The sequence below is a fragment of the Gopherus evgoodei genome, chromosome 3 (assembly GCF_007399415.2).
Source record: "Gopherus evgoodei ecotype Sinaloan lineage chromosome 3, rGopEvg1_v1.p, whole genome shotgun sequence".
Classification (NCBI taxonomy): domain Eukaryota; kingdom Metazoa; phylum Chordata; order Testudines; family Testudinidae; genus Gopherus; species Gopherus evgoodei.
In genome coordinates, this window is record NC_044324.1 from 125,995,295 (window position 1) to 126,018,743 (window position 23,449).

The window sequence follows — 23,449 nt, forward strand, 5'->3', positions numbered from 1 at the left end:
AATGTATTTTTAAAACATGAAATAAGTCACTGAAAAAAACATTTCAGCTGATGAAAAAACAATGTCGTTATAATTATACATGTAGTAGAAATGTAATTTGAGCCCTGATCCTGCAATTCAATGGACAGACTTTTAGGACGTCTATCTGGTTCCACACAAATGCAGAGTCCTACTTGTGCAGACTTCCTTGCAAGAGCTGGGACTTGGTTTGCTTTTTAAATATGGAGAATATTTTCTCAGGTAAGTGACTGTCTGAGAAAGAGCAACTGTTTTTTCCAGATTGAAACATCTGGAAAATATCTTGGGTTTTATGAGAACTTTGTACTTACTTAAGTCGCCTTTCCATTGACATTGCACAGATGTTTCTCCATCTTCTGTCCAGGTTCCGGGTGGCCTGCTGGATGGAGTCGCACTCTGTTTCTGTGGCACAAGCATCGCAGTCATGGAGAAGTACCTCACACAGGTTGAGAACAGATGCAACTCCAGTGCTGTGTTTCTCTATGTCCCTTTGGAGTTCCTGCAGGTCAAGAAATCAAAGCTTAAATATGTAAGCCAAACCATGTGCTCTTTGAAAATATGCTATTTAATATACTATTAAAATAATATAAAACAAGAAGTCAGGCAAGCTCATAAGAATCAGGCTGAATGAGTATTAAAATGCCCAACCTACATGGCATTGCTGCAATGTTACTAATAAACAAGTAGGTTAGTAGAGGTAGGCGATAGTACAGAGCTATCTGGTACTTGAGAAAACCTGCAGATAGAAGACAGGTCCTCAGCTGGTGTAAACTGTCATAGCTTCACGACAGCCAATGGAAGTTTTGTCTCATCAGCATTTCTCACCACTGCCATATTACTATGGAATTGGGTTTTTTCCAGTTTTCTTGCTCCTCTTCCTCTCCCCCCCCCCGCCAAAACAAAAACAGAAGTTCAAAAGAGAAATAAGTGATAGTCAACAGAGACAGAAGCAGACAAAGCAGGGACTACTGAAATGGGGGTGAGAGACTCTGACACACACATTGGGGGCTCTAGGATCCAGATGTGCCTCACCGGCCCCTCGCCACATGGGCTTGGGAGAAAACTGCAGAGAGGAGCCAGCCAGAAGCTCCAGCTGGTAGGAGCAGAAGCAGCCAACACAATGACCTTGGGACTTCAGAGAACTTACTACAGTTTTGACTGAATTTTCTCTGCCCTGTGCTGATTGGTGTTTGCTCCAAACCTACTGCGCCAGTACAGTCTCTTCACCTCAGTGTCACTCCACACCTGTCCTCCATCCCTCTCACCCTCTGTTCCTTTTCCTTCCATTTAGCTGAGCCTCTTGTTGAAACTAACAAGCCATTTGTCACCATCACATTGTTCCCTCTGCTTGTGTGTTCTACCCCTTCCCCCACTCTGCGTCTGTCTTGGCTGTTTAGAATGTAGGCGCTGCAGGGCAGGGACCATCTATTGTACTGTGTTTGTTGGGTGCTTAGCACAGTGGGGCCCTATTTTTGGTTGGCCCTTAGGCACTACTATAATACTTATGATGATGGTGATGAATATGTGTTAGCATGCGTTGAATGCCTGCAGGAGTCTCACTAGGAGAGAATATATGAACAGACACAATGAGGTTGACAAGTGTCTGCACTGGAGCCTTTCTGGGAAGTATGGATTTAAAGAAATCATATGGTATTATGACCACCAACTTGACAGTGCTCTACAGAACAAAGAGGCTACGATTTTATGCGATCCCTCAAGGTGGCAGCCTGAATGGTGCAGGCAAATAGCCTGGACATAGCAGCTGTAGAAAAGATGACAGACAAGACCAGGTTAATTGATATTGCCATACCAGCAGATAGACATATAAAAATTGGAAGAAGAGAGGGTGACTAAGTATAAAGAACTCTACTATGAAGAACAGAAAACAGAACAAAGATGATTACTGGAGCACTTGGGGCAACCTCTAAGGGTACAAATGAGCAGCTCAGGAGCATGTTAGGTGTGCAAGACATCATGATCAGTGATCTCCAGAAGACAGTGTTCTTAGGCCTCATGAGAATTTTAAATAAAGTCGAAGTTGAATCAGTGCATTTAAGCACCTAAAATGCTGGAGTTCTGTGAATGGCTTAAGAAAAGCCCTGACTACCCAAACTTACAGTCAGTTCATGGTCAGGATTCATTGGTGACTCATGGGGATACATTTTAGACAGTACCTTTCCCCTTTTTATGCTTAAGTATCTTTTATGTTGTGAAGGCTATTTCTTAAAAAAACCCACATACCTATCATGTCATACTGAGTGATGATGATAAATAATAATAATAATGGCAAGAAAAATAAATAAGTTCCACTGTACTGTGGGCATTCATTCTGCTATACTGTGTTTCCCTTCTAATTCTATTCTTTGCTAAGTCAAGAGGGTGTCTCTTGACATGTTCTGCAGGTGAGGCAGCAGTAGCATGTATATATCAGTACATCTTTAATACGAAATGTTGTTGTTTTCCTCTCAGCTGTCAAATAACAACATTGTTTTTAATTGGGGATGGCAGGGGAAAATAGGGGAGAAAAGTGACTTTCCACAGAAGTTTCATAGACATAGAAAGAAAAAGCAGTCCTCCTAGTGTCAGCACATTTACAGCAATTACACTCATCTAACTAACCTATATCCATCTCATTGTAATAAATTAAGAGGAGGGGGATAGGAATTTAAAAATTTATCCTGAAATTGGTTAGCTTTCCAACTCTACACATCTATAGTAAAATCCACAACAAAAATGATGAGGACACTAGAGATATGTGGACAAAGTGAATAAGGAATCAACATAGGTTTGTGGAAGATAGAGCCTGTCAAACTAATTTTTTTTTTAAATGAGGTTACAAGTTTGGTTGATAAAGGTAACAGTGCTTTGATTTGGAACCACATGACATTTTGATCAAAAAACCTAGAATTATATCAGATTATCATTCTAGAGATTCAATGGATTAAAAACTGGCTAACTGTCTCACAATATAGATGTAAATGAGGAATCACTATCAAATGAGTGTATTTCTAGTGGCGTACTACGGAGATCCATTCTTGACCTTACATTATCTAACATTTTTATCAATGACCTAGAAGAAAACACAAAATCAGCATTGATCAAGTTTGCATATAACATAAAAACTAGAGGGATAGTAAATAATGAAGAGGACAAGTCACTGATACAGAGCAATGTAGATTGCTTGGTGAACGGGGCACAAGCAAACAATGTGCCTTTTAATATGGCTAAATGTAAACGTATGCATCTAGGAACAAACAACGTAGGACATACTTACACAATGGGGGACTCTATCCTGGGAAGTCACAACTCTGAAAATGATTTGGGCGTCGGGGCGGATAATCAGCTGAACAAGAGTTCTCAGTGCAATGCTGTGGCGAAAAGGGCTACTGTACTGTGATCTCTGGATGCATAAATTGGGGAATCCTAAGTAGCGGCAGAGAGGTTATTTTACCTCTGGATGTGGCACTGGTGTGACTGCTGCTGGAATACTGTATCCAGTTCTTGTGTCCATAACTCACAAAGGATGTTGATAAGGCTCAGAGAAGAGTCACAAGAATGATTAAATGATTAGAAAATATGCCTTAGCATGATAAACAAAATAGATTGAGCTCCTTGAGTCTAACAAAAAGGCGGCTAAGGGATGACTTGACCACAGTTTATAGGTACCTACATGGGGCACAAATATTTGATAATGTGCTCTTCAATCTAGTAGACAAATACATACTATGATCCAATAGCTAGAAGTTAAAGCTAGACAAATTCAGACTGGAAATAAGGTGTACATTTTTAAGAGTGAGGGTATCCACTGGAACAATTTACCAGGGATAAATGTTGGAGTCTCCATCACTGGCAATTTTAAAATCAAGATTGGCAAGGTCCCAGCATTCTGCAACACTGTTACAGCAAAGTGGAAATTCTTTGGCAGCTTTATTTTAAAAATTGAGCTTTTTAGTGAAAATGAATGACAAAGTCAGTTCCATAGCACATGTACTATTTACTTGAATATTACATTTCCCAGAAAGCCTGCAGGTAGGATAGCCACATTTACTGGGTATTTTTCCTATGATGATCATCAGTACAATTGTTAACAATGTTGACTTTTTAATTGTCATCTTTAGGTTTCAGATTTCATACCCTATTCAGACCACACCTCTCAGAGTCATTGTTTCAGGATGCTTGTAGGCTCAAGAAAAGAAAGATGCACTGGTTGCAGTAAACCACATTTTCAAGGTTCTCTCTGCAACTCTAGGGGCTAAAAGCCAATTTAAACAAACAAACAAACCAAACTGATATTTTTTAGTACAATTCCACACGATGGTATAGATTCTGCAGTAAATGTTGTGGCCTTGGAATAGATTACATGGGGACCAGCCAATACAGAACCAACCATTTGCACAAGTTTGGTTAAATGAACATAGATCTTTCCTCCTTCCTTGTGACTTCCTCTGCTGCATTATTCATCTGCACATAGCATAACCTCAGTATCACCTTTTTGAAATGGAACTCAAACATGAGTTACTTGTTGCCGTGAATTTAGTGAATGCTTTTGCTGAAAAACCAATCCACAAATGAACACTTTAGTGTTTTTAAAGTCCAATCTGCATCCATAAATGATTTACTGTATATTTGCTTTTACTTCCACAAGCTTTAGTTGCTGATCTGCCCCAGCACCAGCAATCCACACTATTGCAGCTCATATATTTCCTAACAGTGTTTTAACTCTTGGGAGTACTCCCAAGGATATGCATGGTACAGGACAACTATGAATGCTATCTGAAACATCCTCAAGGATAGCATTGCTCAGGTATGATCCTCTTTATTACTAATCTCCACTTCTTGGTTTTCATGACCTTTTTGCACTGGAACTGGTGTTCCATCTTGAAATGTCATTTCAACATATTTGTCTTCAGCACATTACTGGTGCTTGTGAGACAGACTGTGAAAATGATCTGCTATTATTCCTGGATATGTGTAAGAATAATTCCTGCCCAACTGCTGACTACATTTGGATTGAACCTCATGATTCAAATGGCTGGTTAAAGATGGAGACTAACACTACCTGCAAGGAAACAGGAGGGAGGTTTCTGTAACACCTTGCCATGTTTCACATTTGTTGTGGCCTAATTAACAAAAAAGGAAAAAAAATAAAAAAGGAAAAAAAAGGAAAAAAAACTAGTTTTCCAGGGTTGGCAGATTGCAGTGAGGTTACACTCACTCTCCTTCAGGTCGTACTGCTTTAACTGCCCCTGAAGAGCAACTGCAAAGTTATTATGTGTGTTCCCCTCCAACTCAGACTTGCCTGATGAGCTAGTAGAAGCAGAGTGTGAGAGCCATAGAACTGGGATCCAGCCCTACTTTCTGGCAGGCAATGCTACATTTTTAATTAAAATTGAGATTTGTAGTTGAGTGATAGTTTCTGACAGTGGAGGCGGAGAGATAACATGTCCCTAAGAGAAAACAAATGTGGAAAAATATACAGATCAAACAGAAAGAAAAACTAGTGCTGACATAGCTGGCTGAAAAGGTAGCTGAAGTAACCTGTGCTGTGAAAACCAAACAAATATTACTAGTAAAAGCTATAATAAAAATGCTTTCTTCTTTATGTTAAAAGTTCGTATTTTCTTTGCTGTTAGTGTTATAACAAATTAAATTGTTATAACAGGGAGCTGCCAAACTTACTATGCTTACAAGGCAAAATACACTTCCAGTGTTTGTCCCCTTTGGATTTCCAATGGAACCACTGGTACTTCAAAATGAACATTGCCACCATCTAACATTGCACAGAAACAACAACCCAGAACTGCAGAGACTAAAGAGTTCAACTGATGTCTGTTCCCAGAACGAATGAGTAGCAAAAGAGTCATAGTAAACCTTGGGATGCCCACATAGGTACACTCCCAGAAAATCTCTAAACATCTGCTTTAACATTAATACTTAGCACTGGACAGCACTTTACATCTTCAAAGCTCTGCACAGTATTAGCTACTCTTCATACCTGCCTTGTTTGTATTATTCACCCCATGTTACAGATAGTGAAATGTACAAACAGGTTAAAAGGCTTTTTCCCATAGCCACACAGTATGTCAGCTGAGGAGCTAGTATTAAAACTGAGCAGATTCTTAATTTTTGGACTTTCACTCTATTCACTGCATCACACTGTCAGTCTACATGCTTTATAAATCAATTGGCTGCAAAATGTTACAGTACTTTTTTCCCCACAAAAAATTAAACTTCTCTACTTTGTTGTTGTCATAAACAGATAGCTAAGGGTTAATGTCTCTTTCACCTGGAGCACCTGACCAGAGGACCAATCAGGAAACTGGATTTTTTCAACTTTGGGTGGAGGGAATTGTGTGTCTGGGGTCTTTGTTTTCTGGCTGCCTGCTTTCTCTGAGCTTTGGAGAAGTAGTTTCTACTTTCTAGTCTTCTGTTTCTAACTGTAAGGACAAAGAGATCAGATAGTAAGTTATATGGTTTCTTTTCTTTGGTATTTGCATGAATATAAGTGCTGGAGTGCTTTGATTTGTATTCTTTTTGAATAAGGCTGTTTATTCAATATTCTTTTAAGCAATCGACCCTGTGTTGTGTCATCTTAATACAGAGAGACCATTTGTATTTTTTCTTTCTTTTTTATATAAAGCTTTCTTTTAAGACCTGTTGGAGTTTTTCTTTACTTCAGGGAAATTGAGTCTGTACTCACCAGGGAATTGGTGGGAGGAAGAAATCAGGGGAGATCGGTGTGTGTTGAATTGGCTAGCCTGATTTTGCATTCCCTCTGGGGGAATAGGAAAGTCCTTTTTGTTCCAGGACCGGGAACGGAGAGGGGGAGTCACTCTGTTTGGATTCACAGAGCTTGTGTCTGTGTATCTCTCCAGGAGCACCTGGAGGGGGGGGGAGGGAAAAAGGATTATTTCCCTTTGTTGTGAGACTCAAGGGATTTGGGTCTTGGGGTCCCCAGCGAAGGTTTTTCAGTGGGACCAGAGTGCCCCAAAACACTCTAATTATTTGGGTGGTGGCAGCAGGTACCAGGTCCAAGCTGGTGACTAAGCTTGGAGGTTTTCATGCTAACCCCCATATTTTGGACGCTAAGGTCCAAATCTGGGACTAAGGTTATGATAGTTGTGTGTTAAGGAGAGGTGTTATTTTGCTTTTCACATGCTCATCACAAACTGCACTGATATCAGGCAGTGACCAATCTGCCAAGAAATAACTGATGAGAAAACAATCTGCTACGTGACAGGCAACAGAATTTCTGCCCAGTGTGTCAAACAGAACTGGCATAGAGAAACAAAAATATGTACAGAAACAAGTGTTTCTTTACTTTGCAAAACTGATGTTACTCTTTCCTAAGTTGTGATGGTGGTGCACAGTTTAGCAGGAAAGGGGAAAGGAAGCATACTAACAGTGTAGTACAACGTAAAAAACTACTACCAAAAAAAATAAACCACAGCTTATCTGCCCCATCCCACTTTTCCCATTTGCAGCATGAACTGCTTCATTCCAGCACTGCATGCAGGCTTTGGACAGTACAAATCAGTTTAAAGTTAAACATCAGTTTTGTATTGCTCATGCAACTCAGCATGCAAAGGGACTCAAACATGTTTATGAACTGCAAAACAAAACAAAATCGGAAGGCATTTCCAAAGATGGACAATGTCAAGCACTTATAAAACTTGCAAGCGAACACTACAGTATGGTTTCATTTTAATTCTGGAAGTGGACGGTAGTTCATTATATACTAAAAAACAAAGAAAAAACCTCGACCACAACAGTAACCCACATTCTGGACATAACATCATGGTACCTTACCTCTGTCTGGCAGGATCAAGCAGCTCCTTGTAGATTCAATGTCAAAGTCGGCAGAAGACTCTACCAGAGTGATGCAATAAGCACTATCTGCCTTGAAATCTAAGGGCATCTTCTCTGCATCAGTGCCTTCTTTCAACACTGAGCTGGATACTGGCAGCCCAAGGGTATACTTTGCTTGGGTCTCCCCATACCACAGTGCAATTGCCAGTGTGGTGACTGTGTCAGCTTTTTTTACTCTTCTAACTCATTTTGTATTTTACCTGCTGCTCATTCAGTTTCCTTTGTATCTCCTCGGAATCACAGGTTTCGTAGACAATGGGTTTGGACAGCTCTGACTCAATATGAGCGAGCCAGGATCTCAAGCTGTTCATGTTCTTATCCAGCTGCTGCACAGCAACCAGGGTCTCCTTCAACTTCTTCACCCTGCCAAAAGGAGCAACAAAAGCACGTGCACATCATTAAACAGCCTTTATAAGACATCACTTCTGCATAATTTTCACTGGGAAAGAAACTCAACTTGACCTCACAGTCAAACAACAGAATTGCTATCCAGGGCTTCCTCTTACTATTTACAGAACTACAAGCATATAAATAGTGTCCAAACCCAGTATTTCTAATTAACAGAAATTCAGGATTTTCAGAGGCCACACACAGAGATTTCATAGGCTTCTGTATCTCTGCCGGTGGAATCAAAGCTTGCTTTGCGGGGAAGAAACTGTATTTAATACGGTCAGTGTAAAAAAATCCATCTAAATGAGTTGTGCCTTCTGTTTCACTAATGTCGACACCTGGTCAGATTACAAGTAAATGGCTACTGCAATTAACAAAAGGAAACTGACCTGCATTGGTGTTGAACTACACGCATCTAATAAGACTTATTCACCTATAAGTTCTAAAGACTGAACTCTCTCGTCCTTAGAGATAGTGAGCTCGGTCCTTAGCTGGAGCAGAGCCCAGTACACTAACTCAGACCTCCTGTGGGTACACAGAGGTCTTCCAGGTGGTACATCAACTCAACTAGTTTTACAACAGACTATATAGAAAGCACTAGTGAAGTCAATGCAAACTAAAATTTCATACAATGACTTGTTAATACTGCTCTCTATACTATACACTGAAAAGTAAGTACAATATTTATATTCCAATCAATTTATTTTATAACTATATGGTAAAAATGAGAAAGTAAGCAATTTCTCAGTATTAGTGTGCTGTGACACTTTTGTATTTTTATGTCTGATTTTGTAAAGAAGTAGTTTTTAAGTGAGGTGTAACTTGGGGTATACAAGATAAATCAGACCCCTGAAGGGGGTACAGTAGTCTGGAATGTCTGAGAGCCACTGCATTAACCCACTCTTCTACCATCCCCCAATCTTACGGGCTACTCTAACTTGCATTGGATTTTAATAGTTACTTCAGATTTACCCTGGTACGTAACAGAGTAGAATCTGCCCCCACAATGATTTCTTGGTTGTAACACGACTGGTAACCTTGCTGTACAATAGTAATAACCAAAGACACCAATCAGCTCTCTTTTCAATAGAACATTATAGGAGAATGACAGAGACCTAACCACATTCCGTAAGTATTTATGGTCAGATGTTAACCATTAGAACAATTTACCAAAGGTCATGGTGGATTCTCCATCACTGAGAATTTTAAAATCAAGGTTACAGGTTTTTCTAAATTATCATATTATTATTATAATAATTAGGAATTATTTTGGCAAAGTTCTATGACCTGTGCTATACAGGAGGTCAGACTAAATGATCACAATGGTCCATTTTGGCCTTTGAATTTATGGATAGTCCTTTTGGTCTCCACAAATATCAGGGTTGTGCTGTTAGTGTTAAAAACCCCAAAGAGAGTGAACGTGTGAGAGGCAGAGTCACAGTCCTATCCCTACTAGCGTATTACTTTGTGGAGTGGAACTGGCATAGGGACAGTCTCTGCTTCACTCTGTTTAGAGCACTAGTTTTCAACCTGTGGCCTGCGGACCCCTGGGGGTCCGCAAACTGTCTAGGATTTCCAAAGGGGTCTCGCACTTCCATTTGACATTTTTTAGGGGTCTGCAAATGAACAAAGGTTGAAAACTACTGGTTTAGCGGGCTCAGCAGTAACTGCTGCTATGTATTCTCCTGGAACTATAGGGCCTGCTTCAGACACAATGACTCCAAGCAGGGGCTTCTGGGGAACTGCAATTTAACCACTCGCAGCAGAGCATGTAATAAGAGTGCACCACACAGAGCTATTTTCAGGGCTTCAGCTTATAAGATTCCTCCAAAAAAATCAGATCATAATATCTTTGAAATTTGGACAAGTTTGAATGCAAACTTTGTGGCTTAAGTCCATCTCTCTAGGCTTTAGGAGGTTAAAAGCAAATCATTACAGAGCTGTCATCTGGTTCAGTGTTTGTGCATAGCACAATGGGATTTTGATCCATGTGTAGGGCTCTAAGAGGCTTTTTAATTATTCATCAGATGTGTAAATCTCTCAGATAACCTCAATATGTGCCTTTAATTACACTGAAAACACACTTTTCATGCTTATCCACAGGGCACGCGAGAGCTTCCGGTTCCACTCCCATCGCGCCGCCGAAGAAGGACCCTCCGCCAAAATGCCGCAGGCGACAGTGGCAGTCATTGAGCTGCTCAATTGCCTGCTGCTGTTTTCCGCGGCACGTCGGCAGAAGGTCCTTCTTCGGCGGTGCGACAGGAGCGGAACCGGAAGCTCCTGTGCAACCCGTGGACAGCGCACAAAATGCCGCCCCCCCCAAATCCTGGCGCCCTAGGCGACTGCCTAGGGTCGCCTAATGGAAGCGCCGGCCCTGGCTGTGCCCTTTTGGGGTTTATTTGCAACAGCATTATATGAAAAAAAGCAAATTCTTCTGGGAAAATCCCACTAAACGTGTTACTGTAAGAGGCTTTGGCTGAGTTCCCCTGCTTGCTAACAAGGTTCCTAATTCAAATTAGATGCTTGGACCTATCACATGGCACGTTTAAGTAGGGTTGTATAAATTTAGCAAGCTTGACATATAAGTACAGGAAGTCCCTGAAGCTTGCTGTACTTTTCTCGTAGCCCATATTAAATCTCAGGCGTTTGTCCTTGCTCAGGAAGGAAAATATTATGTAATGCAATTGCTTAGTTTTGCAGTTTATTGCTAATGAGAAAACATTTGAAAGTTTAAGTCAGCTCATTACACATGCTGGTATAATTTAATATTTAAAGGAAAACAACATGATTCTTTTTTAAAAGCCAATTTCAAACCAAGAAAAATACTCAGAAAATATTTTGGAGCTGAAAACAATATGGAAGGTTTTTTAAAATGCAGTTAGCTAGAGTTAAACTAGATATGCTTAAATCTAAACATATACTGCCCCATAAACACACAACAGTGTAGTGTTCAGAAGTCATAACTTCAGTATTAGTTATTAGACAGCTGGTTACTAACATTAACTTAAAAACCAACCACAAAAAATATGCATAAAATGCAACATCAGCTGAATCTATCACCAGCTTATAGTTTTAATTAGCTGTTAATCATTCACACACAATGTCTATAGTAATATCTAAGCTCAAACAAACCAGAGTGGCAAAACACTGGAATTCCAACTCAAGAGGGAGAAAACAATGAGAAATGAGTCCTCCAACCATTTGGAGATACTTGAATTCTCAAATTCCAGGCAAATATATTGCAAGAACATAATGCAAGTGCACTATTCATACTTGAATGCTTCTGTTTGGGGAATAGTACCATGGGAAATGTTATGCATGCACCTGAACATATTGTAAAATTCTATCATCTAAAATAAACTAAATAGTGAAATGCAAAAAAAAAACAAAAAAAACTTGCCAAGTTCAGTAACTAATGTGTAGTTGAAAATGCCACATTTACTCTTCAGATTCTATATTTTATCTTTACTGAAAAATTATTTTACAACTCACAAATTAGCTTACACTAAAAATATTGTGAAAAAATACAAGATGGAAAAAAAGGGAGAATATTTGACAAAAAATAAAAATCTTTCAGTCCAACTATATACATTGTTCAAAATTAAGCTACAAAGATCCATCTGGCTACAGAAATCTTAATAATATGTACATAAAAGGACGAGCTTAGCACATACCACATATTTTTGACTTTTGGATGTAGCCAGGCCCCCTTGATTACACAAACAGCAGGTAGTAAATTACAACCTTCTGGATCCTCTCACATGTTTACATGATCGTGTATTAAAAACAGTAGTAAAATCAGGTCTATGGTTTCACTCAGCCTAATTTAAGCACCTACTTACTAGTAGTGGTCAGGCTGTTTTCAGTTAAGACAAACATTCGAGGATCCCAGAATTACAGCAATATAACAAAGCACATCAAGATTTCCTAACACTCATCAACACCGCTAAAATTCTGGAGAGAAAAAAAAAAGTTTTTCAGTAAGACAGCATGCCTATGGATTAATATCATGACAACTAGTTCCTCAGCAAGCTATAACAAATTCCAAAAAAATGCATAAGAAAAGTAAATAGCTGCCTGCCTTGTGACATCGCAATTGCAGTCTGGGAGGTCTGAATCCACACTGCAGTCCTCTGCCATCCCACAGCACATAAATCCTCTCCTACCACCATGAAACTTTCCAGTACTAAAACCAAGAACTTGCAGTCCAAAAGCTTGTAGCCCAGCAGATGTCCTGCAGGCAAGCTTGCCTTCGCAAGTACTGTACAAAAATGCTCACATTCCAAACAAATGTTAGCAGACCCGGCCTGCAAACATGAGACTAAACGGTGACAAGTGGTCATGTTTCTAAATAAAACTTACATTCATCAACATGCGCCAGGCTTGATCTCCTGGAATGCAGGCCATGAGTGTCAGGAAGGCGGGGCGGGGGCAGGGAGAGGGAAAAAGAGGCCTTCAGTTGTAAACTTAACTGCCCAAGAAAAGTCTTGTATAAAGCATGCAGCCACACACTACTCCTTTACTGTGCACATATGCAGCTGGCCTATTTATCATAATGGACAATTCGTAGGGAGAAAACTTTCCAGCCATGAGAGGCCAGAAATGGGAAATCACTGAAGTAGAGAGGCAGCTGTCTTTCTGGGGAGTTCTGCCTTCTCCTCCTCTCCCTTCTGCAGAAGGAGTCAGAGCATGCTGAAGAAAAAGTGAAAAGGAAATATGTTGTTGAAAAAGAAAATAGGCCAGAAGGAATATTTAAAATGATTACCCCAAATGGCATGAAAAATTAATTTTCTGACTGAAATATTTTCTCCAGGAAGAACAACTTGCTGTAAACAGAACATAACATTTTAGCCAGCTCACAGGTTAAAGTCAAGATTCTTTAATACAAGAGACGTAATTTAAAAACACAAATAAAATATTATATTCTTATTCATCTTCTGAAACAAACATACTATGAGTCTGTGTTTCTAAGAGAGACAAAGTGGGTGAGCTCTGTGTAGTTTGAAAGCTTGGCTATTTCACCAAATGAAGTTGGTTCAATAAAAGATATTTCCTCACCCACCCTGTTTCTCTAATATTGTGGACCATCACACTATAACTCTGTATTCTATTTTCCTGTAAATAGGTATTTCCCATTGGCGGATGGCTGCTGAAAACAAACCAATAAGCACATTCGAACAAAAGATGGCCTGGGCTTGACAGAGAGAGCAAAAACATGGAGAATGTATGGACACAGTTAATATTAATATTGTCAAGGATTCAGAATGCAGAATTTGCACTATAATGTCAGCAGTGCCAAAAATAAGCTGCATTTTCCAGCTGAATGTATGAAAGTAGTAACATACTCTGATATACCAAATTTCATCCAAAAAGTATTTTACAAATCGTTTTTTGAGATGTGGGTATCTTTTTACTAGGAACTTTTCACTTTTCATCTTTTCGCTTAGATCACAAACTCATTTCACGCAGGTTAACAACAGACATTAGATAAGTCACAACCCACTTGGGCCAGAGACGAATTGGCAAAAGCTCTCTATCCCTTCAGCAATCTTTTGAGCCAGTCACTACTCCAAGTTTAGCCACATGATATACAAACTTCACGTAGGGATCCCTCCACTCACAATTCAAATACAGCCAGCTCTGTGGTGAAAAGGGGCAACACCAAATTTATTAGGTAAGAAATTATCTAACGGAAATTGATTGGGAAATTGAGGCAAATCTGTAATCACACCAATTAATCTATGGCCAGGAATATCACTCTGTACTTGAGGAAAATGGCATGGGAATTTCAACAAGTGTATAACAATTCAGTTTTATAGCTCATCTGAAAAGACCACTGAGAAATAGAATCCTGAGACCCTGATCACCCTCCCAAGGTACAATATTAATCCCAGCACTCAGTGTAACAGATACCTAGAAGTACACTTTGCCATCTGCATATACCATCGCTTCTCGCTAGAAACCTCTTTAAGCTTGGTCTGGGCATAGATATGTTTAAACATTAGAAATGCCTTCAAGAGAAAAGTATAGAATGAAGGTAAGTAACTGTGGTGCTTAAGACCCGGTGAGACACCACATCCTCTGAAACCAACAGACTTTTAGTCTATAAGAAATACCACTTCCTGAATAATGTTACATTAAAACAAGACACAGCCACCTTCATTTTAAAAGATCTGTACCCTTTAATGGCTTTGCCACTGTGAAATTCACTGATTCCCCACACTCACAGAATTCTGAGGAGAAATATTGTAGTACCGGGATCGGGGAAGTGACCAAACATATTTACAGAACCTAATGGATAAAGAGAGAAATGTAAAAGGAATTGCTGCAAATAGGACACTGGGTATTGGTACAGACAGAAATATCTTTCAAGTTATGGAAACTCAAGCAACATGTCAAACATCCTTTATCCTGCAGAGCACAGACACAATAGCCAAAGCTATGGCAAAAATGATTGTCTATTAGCTGGAGAGTAGTTGCACTACAGCTCAGAATGGACATTAGAAATTTAAACGAATATTCTTCATGTACTAACTGAGACTCACATGTGCACAGTATATACTTCTGTAGATAACCTACTGCAAACAACTTTTGTTTTGTTTTGTTTGTTTTTGCAAGCTACTAGGCCCAATGGACATACATGTATCTACATTATTTTCTCTCTCTCTCTCCACTAATCTAAAAACAGACAGAAAAACTAACCACCTGCCATAAACTGTCCTTTGGGTAGGATTTTTAAAAGTGAGTCACTTAGCATCCTTTGGGCTGCCCTGTAAAGGGAACTGCAGATTTATGTCTCGCTTTACGAACCCCGTTTCAACCTAAATAACGACCCTTGACCACAAGACACTATACTTCTGACTGTAGCCAGTCTTGGTCATCCTAATAGATACAGTGGATCAGGAAGGATAAGTTCAACCAACCATGTTGGCTGAGAGCACTTACAGATCACAGTTAAGTGGATGGAGTGGGTAGAGACAGGTAAGAAAAAGTTCTAAGTCCTTCCTTGAGCTAGGAACTCAGCTGCCTAATGAATGTCAATACAGGTTTCTATTCCATGAAATGTTTAAAAACAAAGCAGCTATTTTTACCTGGCTGCAATCAGATCCAGAAGGTGTTGCCATCTGTCATTGACCTTGCCAAGTTTATATTCGATTTCTGATGCTTTGCTCTCATGACTGGCTTCGGCAAGACGCTCTCCCATTTGCTGGAGCTGGATTTTATTCTCTTGGGCCATGGCAATTTCATCTTGATAATCCTAGATGGCAAAGAGGAATCAGAGATCAAGAAGCTTATTCAGAATGCATTCAGCTCAGCCCTGCTGGAAGAACTAGAATAAACATAAGCAGTGTCTAATACTAAGCTGGAAATAGCTTGGTGAATGAACAAATCCTTGTAATCACCACCACCATATAAACATAAATAATCAACAGAAAGAAAAATATTCGCAAATGCATGTACAATAATTCATAAGTGGTTTACGGACACTTGTGATCAGGCATTTAGTAAAGCATTCACCTTTCTTGGTGATGTATTCATTTGGGGTATTTCTTTGTATTCTGAAAAATCCATTTCAAGAAGCACAGGGAAAAGGCACATAATTAGAGAAAAACAATGACAAAAATTCTCATTGGAACATACAGACTGCCATATATTGGATCAGACAGGCGGCCCATTTAATACAGTGTTCTGTCTATAACACAAGCCAGTACCAGATTACTCAAGTTCTGATAACTCAGAAAGAGAAGAGGAAAAGGTGCACATAACAGTATTTAAACATATAAAACCAAAAGAATTTTACCTTCTTGAGTTTCTCTATCATCTCTTCAATGAGGATGTCTCCATTTTGAGACACCTTACTCTCCATTTGTGTCAGCCACTCACAGAGCTCCTTGTTCTTCTCACTGAAGACTGCCCATTCATTCAGTCTCTCATTCACCTGCTGCCTTCGCAAGGAGATCTTGTAATGTTTACAGAGGGAGTCAATAAAAGAGAGAGTACAGTTAGTAGATGAGAACACACTAGTTCTCAGAGGTAAATTCTCAGCCCTGCAAAGAGTTTTAGCTACCTGGCTGCCATTAAGGTAAATGTGAGTTGTGCTGCAAAAATCTTGCAGGACTGATTATAAATTCAAGGTCAGCATTAATCTCAGGATGCTGGTAGCCAGATCCTGTTGCACACAGAGAAGAGTATACTCTAAATATAATTTGCTTCATAATAAGATACAAACCTGTGGTCTTTAATTCAGGTTTCCATAACACAGTTATAAAACAGCCCTTTCATTGTCTTTAGAGTCAATATTTTCATTTATTAAGAATTACAATGTACATTGATACTTTTGTTAGTTTATTTGGAAGCACAAACTCCAACAGAGACAGATTGTTTAGCACAAAATAGATGCTTGACCCTTAGAAAAATGACATTTTTAAGACTGCAAACCAAATGGATGTCTAGGAGGATGCATACATGGTATGGCCAAACTACAAACAACTAGTATGTCAACTGTATCTGTAAAATTTGTGCACGGATGAGATAGGCAGCACTCATAAACCAAGCAATTGCAAATGTATGTGCAATTCCATGCTTGTGTCCACATGCATATATTTTGTGAGAGCCTCTTATTTTGCAACATTGCTACTTCCTGACCAGAGATTCCCAAGGGCTAAAGAATGCTATGACAGAAATGAACAGGCGATAAATGCAGACTGAAACAGAGAACAAAGCAACAGCATACACAGGAAATGTAGGCTTGTGTCACGTCACTTGAAAAGTAAGAGACTGCTGTATATTTAAGAAATTAGAAGAATGATATTTCAATCTCAAACTGTGAATTACAAGACATTTGGACAAATATGAAAAGGACTTGAAAGAATATTAAACACAGTATTCACAGTAAACTAATCTCTCCTGTCAGAATTTCTGATAATCACATGGCTACAATGTAATGGCATCCTACTTACTACAGTTTCTTCCTCCTCATCTGAAATATGAGTTGCTTTTGACTCTACATCAGCTCCACTGATCATATGAGCATTGCACCTGCTCTTTCGTATATAACTTACTGCTCTTCTAACTGAAGCTTTTGATTTTTAAAGTCAGATACAAATGACAGCACATTTCCTTTTGCGGTAACACCCAACTACTAAACAAGAAAAAAAAGCCTCATTCATTTGATTACATCCTGGAAGGTTAAATATATAAATAGCAGACTAAGACATCCAATCTTTAATCAGCCTCCCCTTTAGCATGAAAGGTGTGTTGCAAGAATCTGGGAAAACCAATCAGAGTCTATATGGAAAAGGTCTTCTAGTTCATTTACCCACATGCAGCCAATTCAGCTTCTGCTTTGTTTCATGAGAGTTTATGATGCATGAAGGCTTTTCACTCATGAATGCTGCTTAATTGTCTCTCTTTCTCATGATCCTATCAAATTCATTCACAAGTCAGGAAAAGCATCCTCCAGTCTGAGTTCCCAACTGGAATTCTACAAGTTTCCAAAACTAAGTCTATTCCTTTGATACCTTTGAATGTTTATCCTGCAGGACAGATTTGTTTGCACCATACCATAATGAGAAAGGATATCAAGTCACTGGCACAATATAACTATGTTTTGCTGACCTACAATGTTTGTTTTTTTGACAGTGAAATGGTTCTTCACTGCTCGATATGTTCTGGAGTACACAAGTAAAATCAGGGCAATCCGGAAAATTTGGGATAAGTGGCAATTTTAAATCTGAGCCAGGATTTCTAAGCATAAGCAGCAACTATAAAATGCACCGGGAGCACTATGTATTTATCTCCCACATGGTGCCAAGGAATTAAGCGGGCAGCCTATCCAAAGAGAATGAGAAATGTGTCTTTTTTTGTTTTTTTAACACAAGGAAAAGCATATCAAGAGTACAAGGTACAGTAGATTTTTTTCTCACATCAGACTATCTGGTCCCCACCTCCCTCAAGCCAGTAATGCTGTTCTGTTTCTTCCATATTCCTGTGGGCCAATTATGCCATAAATTTAACATTAGCTTTAATATAGTTTTTCTGAGTTTCTTTATACCCTGGCTCAGTAAAGTGATCATTTACAGGAAGTCTTGAAATATTAGTGGCAACTAAAGCAAATACTTGAAGATACACTGGACTGTTATTAATCTTAGCTCCACAGAGAAGCAAAGCTTTTAAGAGGAAATATTCTGCTGTTATAATAAAATACATAATCAGGCTCTCTTTCTTTTGTTGGTCTTGGCATGGCCATTGATTTCAATGGACATTTCACCAGGAAAGTTGGTCTCCAGGAATGTAAGGATGAACCCCTTTAGAGATTGCAGACACATACTGTATACATCCTTTAACTATGAGGTTAGTCACAATTTCCTTCCAGGAATGAGATTCTTCTCGATTATTGTTCCATTTCATGGGCAGACTTTTGGTTATTCCACTCTAAGTTTGCTATTAAGTGAGTGAACACATTAAGATTACATCTGCTAACTCCTGAATTTTAGTGGGTATTTTCTCCACTCTTTTGTTTTAAATATCTGTAAATCAGTATGGCTGAAAATATTTCCCACCTCGCCCTATCCTCAAAAGTGTGTGCTGTTCCTCTGGATAAAGCTTGCATTTGACATGCCAAATTCTACTTCCTTAGTTCTGCCTCTGCATTAGGAGGCTGATGAGATTATACCTTACAAATGGATGAGTCTCAGTTCAAATTCAAATGCCAGGTTTGTCATCCAGCTGGTACCTGTCTGTTCTAACAGCAGCTAACCACATTCAGCTGTTCCTGTGCCCCTTTCATATGCATAATCACATCCAAGTTCAGTGTCACATTTACCTGGTGGCACAGCTCCTCCCATTGGCTGTGTAGCAGCTCAATGCGCTCGTTGAGGATTGAGATATCATCAGCACTGACGTAGGTAGCTAGAGTCTCCTTCAGCAGCGTCAGATGCGCAAGGTCATCCGTCCACCCGTCAACAGCATTTTCTAGCTCCTGGTTAAAAAAAAATAATCAAGATCTTTATGCTACTAGAGGTTTGGCAATAGTTGTGTTATACAAAGTTGTGTTTACCTGTTAACCATAGGCCCTAGCATTGAAGTCCTATTGTATCTAGCAAACCAAGTCTATTAACAGAGCCAATGTTTAGATGGAGAGTTACAACTATATTTAATAGCGTAATTTATAATAGACCACCTGTAAGACAGCATTATTTTTTTCGGTTAGAAGGGAGGTCCCAGTGGTAGTAAAACTGATACAGCAAGATACATCAGCCCTTAAACAAGCTGAAATGGGTCTAAACTAAAATCCCAGAGTCTAACTTCTCCAAAGTTCAGGGCTATCTGGAATCAAGATTTTGATTTGGGCTCGTCTCTAGTGATCACCTTTGCAGTCTGCACCATGTTTACCCTCTGATTTTAAGAAAGGAAGAATGAGATTGGGATTCCCAGTTTGTTTCTAAATTGCAACTAATGCAAGATAAAAGTTTGTGACCTACAATTATCCTGAGTAGGAGTAAAGAGCATTGAAATGACACGGTTTTTAAATCTGTGAACTTTTACTTGTCTCATCTATAAGAACATGCGATAAGAACTTCTAAACTAAAAAGAACCGCCAATACTAAGCACTTTTACAGCTCTTTATGGGCCTAATTCTGATCCGATTTACTTTGGTTTTACATTGATGTAACCTAATTTACACCAACGTTAGATTAAAGACAGGCCCTATATCTTCTAAGTGCTGTACAAACATTAATCAGTGCTGTGCAAACACTAACAAACAGATGCACACACAAAATGTGCATGCAGACACAGGCAGGAAATTGCACATGCAGTAATTATGAGCTGCTGGTGTATATAGTCAGTAATGCCAAGGCTTATAATGGCTAAAGATGTTCCAAGACAAGCAAATTGCAGATCAGATGGCGCTCAACAGAGTGCTTTACCTTGCAATGAATCTGCTCTGTATGCAGCTCATCGTGGTGATCGGGCAATGGCTGAGAAAGCTTTTTCTTGAAGGATCTTAGTTTCTCCAGGGAGTCTGCTATGCCCTTTTCACATTTTTCCCAGTCCTGAAAGCAGAATAATTATTATTAGACTTTATTCCAGATGAAGGGGGGGGGGGAGAGTGGAAAGAGGCTCATCATGCTGAATCACTCAAGTTGACTAAATAATCATGGAATCATAGGACTGGAAGCCACTGCAAGAGGTCATCCAGTCCAGTCCTCTGCACTCATGGCACCAGTATCAACAAGCAGTGAGGATATTTGCATAATAGGATGTCCTCATAAGCCCTTTTTGTATAACATTCAAGTCTCAGAATCTGGATGGCATGCACCAGTAGAGCACATTGTCTATTGTGCTGTGCTCCAGTGCTAGTAGCAGGCAAAACTAAACCCCTTCTATTGCCACAGAGTCCTCAAGGTCTGATTTTGACCTTGCAATGTTGCTTCTCTCTGCCAAAAAGGGTTCCATGAGTCCCCTTAGGAATGACTTCATTAGGCAACCCATTGTACTTTGAAGAAGTAATCCCATTCAGTCTGCTAAAATCCTAGTAGACAACAGCTGACATACATAAATACTGCAGGAATTGACCAGACTAAAGAACTCAGAGGAGTACAGCTATATGTTTCTTTTGCAGAATGTCAGTTGTATGATACTAGAGGGGCCAGGATTTAGCTTCATAAATTCCTTTTTATGATAGCAGATAAAAGTGTGTGTGTGGGGGGGGAAACAGTTAAGAATACAGGGAACACCCCAGCTGATTTCTCCCTTGAAGTGGTAAGATTCTATTTCTGTACATTTTTGGGGGTGCGAGTTTCAGCATAAGAAAGAATTTTGCTGTCACATTACTTTTCAGAAAAAAAACAAAGACTTTGCAGTCATAGACTACAAGTTTCCTTCTGATCAAAGATTTTTGACCATCTTCAGATGATGTAGTAAGCAAGAAGAAGGCAAATGCATCAGTCCATCACAAAGCATAGACCCAGTTAACATTTCAGTGTCAGGGCTATTTCTAAATATCATATAATAAATAAACTAGATACATGCTCTTTAAAGTTGCATTTGCAAGTTGTTGAATGCGTTAGACCTTGCTGGTTTCAACAGTGAAATGCATGAAAAAGAAAGCCTTGTGAGTTTATGTGGATGAATTTTACTTACAGTGCCACTTGTTTATAGCTGTTTAGCCAAAATTTCTCACAAGTGGCATAAGTCATCATGCATGTATTTTTACTGGAGTTTTTGATGCACACTTTTAACTACCTAAAGATTCAGGTTCTGAAATGTAAGGCACCACTCATCTTCAGTAAGAACTTCCATTGCCACTGCTGACACTTCTGTTGTCTTAATGAGGTCATAACTATGGTGGATAAAAATCAATGATTTTTATATTCATATTATTTTTTTATTTAAATCATAATAAGTTTTTCTTTTTAAAAATGAGCCAGTTTAAAATGAAATCTGAATTTAATACAAAATACATTAAGGTCTAAACTTATCGTAATCTCTTAAAACATTTAAATAAAAAAATTGTTTTGTATGTTTAATTAAATCTCAGTTACCATCTTAATGCAGATTTACACAAATCATGAGCAAAAGTTAATTATCTAGTAAATAAGCAATATATCATTCAGTATTTTCTTACATACTAAAATGTACAATTAAGAATCTGAAAATATTACATTATATGATTACTTAAATAAAATGTGTATAGTTATAGCATACCTTCCAATTTGTGGTACTGTTTTTTCCCCTGGGGTGCAACAAGGGACTCAGGTCCTGAAATTAATGTGAGCTGGCACTAGACTGTTTGTACAACTCTCATTCTAAGTTTCTTCCCCTTCTCCACTTGTGAATGTCATGTTACATATTTTTGCTTGATCACAGGGATTTCAGAATCCATTAGACTTTCCTAACTACCACGAAGACTTCAAGTGCATGATACTTCCAGACCTGGTAAGGGATTTGATGACATAGCAGCAAAGTTTGTGCAAGTTGGGTGTGGAGGAAGGAGGCTGGAAAGAGAGAATTATTTATTTGAGCTTTTACAAACCATACATGGTTTGGCCCTTTTTTCTTGAACTATGTTGCTTCCTCCTACTTATAACAAAACTAGAGACATTATGAAAAATGGTTAAGAGCCAACTAGTTACATCTATTGAACCCAAGTTGTAAGTAATTAGTTGCTTCTCAGAGAGATGGGTGGGACTAAGAGGCACCAGGTGATAACTTTATGGAACCTGGGCCTCATAAAAGAGAGAGAATTCAGTCTGAGGAGAAGAACCACTGGGAATCCTGAGAAGGATCCTAAGCCAGAGTCTGTAGGAGAAAATACATCTCAGGAAGGCTCAGTTGAGGGGCCAGTGCTCAGTATGGGAGCTGGTGGAGAAAACTCCAGCGTAGCTGAGAAAGGAGACTGAAGCCAGGGCCCAGTGGATAGAGAACTTACTTGCCTTTCTGTAACTGGAGTTCTTCAAGATGCAGGTCCCTATCTGTACCCCACTCTGGGTTCATTTGTGCTCCATGAACATGAGATGGGGGAATTCTTGCTATCAATGTCTATTGGCCTGTGCCTGTGCCCTCTCCTCATGCTCCTCACTGAGGATGTCAGGGGTAGGGCAGACTGACCATTTCTCCAGTTTCTTTCCTACTATGAATCTTGCCAAAAATCAAAGCAGAGGGGAAGAAGAGTGGGAAGTGGAATACAGACCCAGACCACACATCTTGAAGAACTCCAGTTACACAATAAGGTGTCACTTTCCCTTCTTTGAAGGGATTCCACTGTGAGTGGGTGACGAACAGTACTCAAAGAGAAGGAGGGAACAGCGATGCTGGTGGTATTACTGCTTCCAAAATCACTGTCCCAAAGAATGCATCAGCCAAGGTGTAACATGTAGATGGAACTCCAAGAGGTGCTCCTGCTTAATGTTTGGAGGGCAACTATGCGAAGTGATGCTACTGAGGCTGCTTGTGCCCTTGAGCCCTTACCCCAAGTGAGGGAGGAAACTGCGCCATTTGGTAACAGAATACGATATAGCCAGAGATCCACTTGGAGATTCTTGTCCTTGTACTCATTCTGCTACGGCAATGAACAGGCCAGGTGACCTTCTGAAAGATTTTGTTCTCGTCAGGTAAAATACCAGTGTTTGTCACGTGTCAATGGGATGAAGTCTCCTTTCTTGGTTAG

At 39.4% G+C, this 23,449-nt stretch overlaps 1 protein-coding gene across 1 annotated transcript in view; it reads right to left on the reverse strand.

Annotated features, from left to right (window-relative positions):
• The window catches only part of SYNE1 (spectrin repeat containing nuclear envelope protein 1), a 402,501-nt gene that overhangs the window by 34,571 nt on the left and 344,481 nt on the right, over positions 1-23,449 (reverse strand). Inside the window, exons 125-130 of the mRNA XM_030556596.1 lie at positions 20,208-20,333; positions 19,103-19,258; positions 16,079-16,237; positions 15,369-15,535; positions 8,088-8,250; positions 330-517 (exon numbers count right to left, since the gene is read on the reverse strand). Of these exons, the coding sequence (XP_030412456.1) occupies positions 330-517; positions 8,088-8,250; positions 15,369-15,535; positions 16,079-16,237; positions 19,103-19,258; positions 20,208-20,333 (959 nt within the window). The remainder of the gene's footprint in view (positions 1-329; positions 518-8,087; positions 8,251-15,368; positions 15,536-16,078; positions 16,238-19,102; positions 19,259-20,207; positions 20,334-23,449) is intronic.